Below are 5,639 nucleotides of genomic sequence, written 5' to 3' on the forward strand. Positions count from 1 at the left end.
AATAGGAGCGGTCTATATCTATAAATCTCTTGTTATGTCTTCAGTAAATGTAAAGTTTGCAGTTAAAGTGGTTTATATGCGAAATTTTAGCACATGATCGCATTCCCCGTTTTTTCTGGTCTCGAGCATTAACAATCTCACTTCGATTTTCATAAGGTGGAGTTTTTAAATCATTTCGTTTTCATGATCGGCTGTTGTTGGCCTGTTCCCTCTTTTTTTTCGAAAGCACAGTGTATCGTTATTTATGAATCCGATTCCCCAACATCACACAAATCCTTAAATTTATAATTTAGCTTGTTCACCCTTAAATTTTCTTTACTGTCGTTCGAAGACCTTTCATAAAATACATGAAAAGGTGAGATTAACATAAACAATACCAATCAATCCAGGACTGCAAGTGTTGTCTTATTGAAGTAATTTATTGTAGTTATAAATCTTCAAGACCACAAAACCGCATGGCCTCTACTAAGCAAGCGCTAAGGCTTGCTAATCCATTTAGCTAGAGAAACGATTGTAATAAAAAATTTAATCTGCTAGAGAATCAAACAACCCTTTTTTTGGGCGGCTGTATAGCAGTTTCCCGGTTAGAATCTAATACAAATAAACTGTATGTATCAGATTTAATGTTTTATTTATTCTCAGAGACACGTAAGTAAATATCTATTCTGTTTTTCTCCCTGTGACTTCTTGGGTCATCTTCCATCTCTCATCTATGGAGCACAACTCCGAGTTAATTCATTTATAGTTTTTATACAACAGCAAAGATCATAGAATGTATTGTATATAAGATTCTTTAGATTATACTGCTGAAAACAGTGGTTCTCGGAAGTAAATTTTAGACAGTCCAAAATATTTACAATGATAAGTTTTGATTATACAATTTTTCTTTTGCTAAATCGTTCAGACGCACTTATCTAATTTGTATGTAGCGTATAAAATATTGTTATTTCAATAATTCTGAAACAACATTTATTATCGTCATGTCGGAGTCTTAAGAATGAAATGATTTCTGCTGATTGGCTTAAGTTAAGCGAAAAATATTCGCTTCATAATAGAGGAACAAAGAGGCGCGGATGTTGTTGTGGCCAATAGCAAATCCTAAACTAAACAACAGGTAACGAATAAGAAATACGATCAACTACTTCGATGTCGTGTTGTTTAAAGTAACAATTTCAAAACAGAGTTGAGAACTGAGTAGTCGGGAATTAGTAGAGTTTTTTTAGATCTGAATCGGCGTCTCCGATTTTTTAGCGAGGTGTTTTTTTTTTCTCTCTCGGGTTTCATTTGAAACATGTCAGACGAAGAACGAATACATCTGGTGTCGCAAAAAGCGTGTGAAAGCGAAGAATCCGCGAAACCAGCAGCTGCGGGAGCAGATGGCGGTGAATCTTCCGATGCTGAAACGGCGTTCGAAGACGTTCCAGTCTACATTACATGTCCTTACTGCCATGAAAAAATAGTGACTCGGACGAGTTTCAAATCTGGAAAATACACATATTGGACATCAGCTTGTCTCTGTATATTTCAGTAAGTATACATTTAATTGAATATTTCGTTTAAACTGTCTTTTCCGAGAGGGTGACTAACTGTATTTTGAAGCGAAACTCGTTTGCAAGAGGTCGCTATAAATATAATTGTTCCCAGATTTTGGTGTTTTCTAAACAACTGTATCGTGGAATTTTTTTCATCCGCGCGTTTGGCAGAAGCCGATGGATTTTTTTTCATTTATATCAATCAGAAATATTTAAATTAATCAGATCTGATAGACTTTGCCGGGCGAATTTTAATCGGCGACCGGGTCGTGAAGAATTCCTGATCAAAAGTCAGGTAAATTAAATGAGTTTGTTCCTTTGTTTTCATGGAAATGGGATACAATATATTTCAGACTTCACCGATTTTAATTTGAATCAAACAAGATTGTTTTGCAAAACGTGTTTACTGTGTGCAGCATAAACATTGCCGACTTGATTAGGTTAATCGTAAATGCAGAGATGGCAAAACAGAGAACCACAATTTTTATAAAAAGATCGCTTCCATTATGTTCTTGCGTTCCCCTGTGTTTCGATCTGTTGGACGCGATATGAACACACAACACTCTTTATCAATTAGTGCCACAAGCGCCGCACGATCTAAAACGAATCTTACCTCGACAAGAGCCAATCATTTCGCTGCAATCTTGGCTTGAAACCTCTCAGTTATGTTGATGGTTGACAAAACACTTTATTCAGATAATAATTGAGTAATAAAGGTTTGGACACCCCGTGTGGTTCTGTCACAGAACAGACCATTGTTAGTCATCACAATCACTTCATCAGCTTCTCCACCTGCTGAATTAGTTTCTTTTTGTTTTCTTTCAAGCTCCCGATATTGCGAAGAAAAATACGCAGAAAATGTCTTCTTTTATTTGCCGTTGATAAAAGCAGATTTTTCTCTACCCTTTCTTTGCCACACTTAACAAAATTATAAATGTGAGGTTGAGATTTTGCACATATCCAGTAAGTCTCGAGGAATCTGTACTTTTTGAGTTAAGTATACGAGTATTGACAATAAATTAACTTAGATGAAAACGTCTTTAAAAAGAAATTTACTCTCTGTAAACGCTGTAGATACATATATAATAGTGAAGACGATAAGTAAAATATATTCGATTAAATTGGTTGTGTATTCCTCCGGGCCGAGGTATCTGCAGGCAATTCCGAATTCAGATTCAACTCACGGCTCCTTGGCCTTTAATAGTATCCTGATCAGCTTCTGGGCTCCGGATCACGTTATCGATTTAGGGTTGTTATCAAGTTTGTGTTCAGTGTATAAGAACACTGTACCCTTCAGGTTAACATTAACACAAATACTGGAGGCCGTTCTTCTTCGGAGACCAAGGGGTAGTTCGCTGATTCGAGACCAAGTGAACCCGTAATGACGAAGTTTTAGAAAACCTTGGGCGAAAAGAACTCTTTCAGCTGCCCTTGACACTGTTCTTCGCTTCAAGTTTTGCCAGGTCCTCTTCTTTCTGCGCCAGCTTCCTGCCTCGGGATCTCCTAGGATAAGGGCTGTTGCATTGTAAGACGTCCGATAAAACGAATTATTTCTCGTAAAAAAAAACTTTCGGGGGCGATCATGAGACTCGAAGGACAATCTTGAAGCTAAGGGTTTCAAGAATGTTTCTACAGTCGCTATACAGCAAAAAATTATTTCTTAAAAAAACCAACCGCGCACGATTCAAAACCTTGACCTTGAATATGACGCTATCATTTGCTAATTGTTATGCCGCATAAAGTTTCTGGGAATTTCAATTAGTCTTGTGGGGTGGTGTCACGTGACCTATTTTGACCTTTGAGGCAAAAGAAACATTTTGGTGAGGCAACCCCGGTTAGCATCGTGGCGTTTTGCATTAGTGGTTTTCGTTAGGTTACAAAATTGTTTGCTGGCATGAACCAAGAGATAATGGTCTCTTGCCTGAACAAAATCAAAACACAAACAATAGTATACTGACACTTCCCCGATGGGACTTTTCAGTGAGAGGTGGAGCTAACTTCAGCAAGCGCACCTGGAGGATCTAAAATTGATTAATCTTTATTCTGTTTATAAATAACGCATCCCTACAAAAAAAGTAACAATAAATACAAAATTGGTGGAAAGATAACACCAAAAGGGTTGAAGCCAATATGAGGCAAACCTAGGCATTTGTCTTAGTCATTTTTTTTCTTTTTTGTTGTTGTTTTTTTGGAGGAGGAATGTAAAACACTGCTAAATATTTGGAAGAGAATTTAAACCATAGACATTTGTCTCAGTCATAATTTTTGTCTAGCTACGTCCCCAGGGGATTTCAAACATGGTCTGTAGTCTCTTGCCATCTACACATTCCGGCACGTGCAGTTCACGTGCGGCAGATCTCACTCTCCTACAGCTATATCTCATACTCTAAAGTTAAACACAAGTGCGCTGCAAGCCGTGTTATGCTCTAGACATGGACTCCCGGGGGGGCTACCCCCGGAAAAATCGGGTGGGGGTGTGTGGCCCGCTTCCCAAAACCCTTACCTTATTTATGACCAAAATCTGCAATATTCCCAACCCTATTTATGACCTGACCAAAAATTCGAAACCCTATTAATGACTTAACCCTTAAATCAAAACCCTGTTTCCGACCTGCGTTATAATTAGTTCCCTAGTTCATACCAATGTTAAATTACCGTAAGCATAATTTGTCAAAGGTTTTTGTTGGTTTTCTTTTCGATAATGATGAAAAAGTGGCTTCTTCTTAAAAACATCCCCATATCAAGGCTAGACTGCAAAAACCATACCCTATTTATGACCAAAATGGCCAAAATCAGCTAAATTCGATGCCCTATCTATAACCAAAACGGCTGAAAAACCATACCCTTTGGGGCTGCACATACCTATATAGCCCATATAAAAGAGTACCCCCCCCCCCGGGCATGGACTCGGTTTCGAAATTTCTAAAACTTGACTCTTAATGATATATTCTTTTCAGGTGCTACTGCTGTATGTGGATACCATTCATATTGGATGGACTCAAGAACGTCGTTCATTCCTGCCCAAAGTGCGGCGCCAAGCTTAGTGAATATAGTCGCTTTAGAGTCGATCGTATATGGAACAAGAAGAAGAAACATAGACAAGCGCAACACAATTACACAAGAGGATAACCTGGCGTGTCCACACTGAAACAGTTTGAGCCGGGACGCACGTTTAGCTTGATTCTATCTAGACTGTCTTCTTTAATGAAGGACAACGTAACGAGGGAAAATTGGGTTGGCACTAGTTCAAACGACTGGAGAGTGTTTTTTGTACAGAGGAAGCGTTTCCGTAGAGACTAAAGAGTTCATGCACCGAATACCTTGACTAACAGATATTCCAAGGGTTACGTTAAAGTTGTCTTACTTTTTTTCACGTCGACAGAGAAATTTCTGAGCTTGAAGACTCTAAGTAATTTCGGAAATATTTTTTTCAGGCATGCCAATAAGTCCTTAACGGACTTTACAGACTGTGATGTGTTTACCACCCGTTTTCCGCAATCTAGAATTATTTTATTTCATATCGCGCTTAAGGCTTGTGAAGGGACGAAAGAAAAACAAACCTGGGCGATTTGTTTATGAATGATTTCTCTTAAGTAGTCAAATGTGCGTGTAATGAAAATCAGCTGAATCTTCAGGGGACACAGAATTGTACTTTCAAAGCTTGTAAACTTATAATAATAAAACCAGTTTTAAAAGAGAAGATTGTTTTTACTGACTGTACCGTGAATAAACAATTAAATTTATCCTCAAGATACACTGAGAATAAGAAACAGTTTTCCACGTACAATTGTATCCAACTTTCATGATGATCAAAGTCAAAAGAAACATTTTCTTTTGCCATAGATCATCACATGTCGCGAGCATGCTAAGTCAGAACTCGAACTTGCTTCATGTAGCTTCCCACAGTCCATACCTGGAAGACCTCGGGAGATATTCAGCGAGTTTAGCCCTCAGCTTAGTTTATAAGAAGTGGACTGTAATGTCCTCTAAAGTATCTTTTTCTTGTGCTTGAATTTGCATCCGCCGGCCGCCTGTTTAGTGGACCCATTGCGAGTTGGGTGGATGACCTGTGGCTGTCATTCCCAGTGCACTCTCTTTGCTTTTACC

At 38.3% G+C, this 5,639-nt stretch overlaps 1 protein-coding gene across 1 annotated transcript; it reads left to right on the forward strand.

Annotated features, from left to right (window-relative positions):
* Positions 1–1,003: 1,003 nt before the first annotated feature.
* Positions 1,004–5,232, forward strand: LOC110063236 (LITAF domain-containing protein-like). The gene is made up of 2 exons (XM_020770195.2): positions 1,004–1,527; positions 4,490–5,232. The coding sequence occupies exons 1-2, from the start codon at positions 1,292–1,294 to the stop codon at positions 4,659–4,661; spliced, it is 408 nt and encodes a 135-aa protein (XP_020625854.2). The 5' UTR covers positions 1,004–1,291; the 3' UTR covers positions 4,662–5,232.
* Positions 5,233–5,639: the final 407 nt, after the last annotated feature.

Source organism: Orbicella faveolata, unplaced genomic scaffold (assembly GCF_042242905.1).
Source record: "Orbicella faveolata isolate gen_17 unplaced genomic scaffold, um_ofav_v1 contig_26, whole genome shotgun sequence".
In the NCBI taxonomy this organism is placed as follows: domain Eukaryota; kingdom Metazoa; phylum Cnidaria; class Anthozoa; order Scleractinia; family Merulinidae; genus Orbicella; species Orbicella faveolata.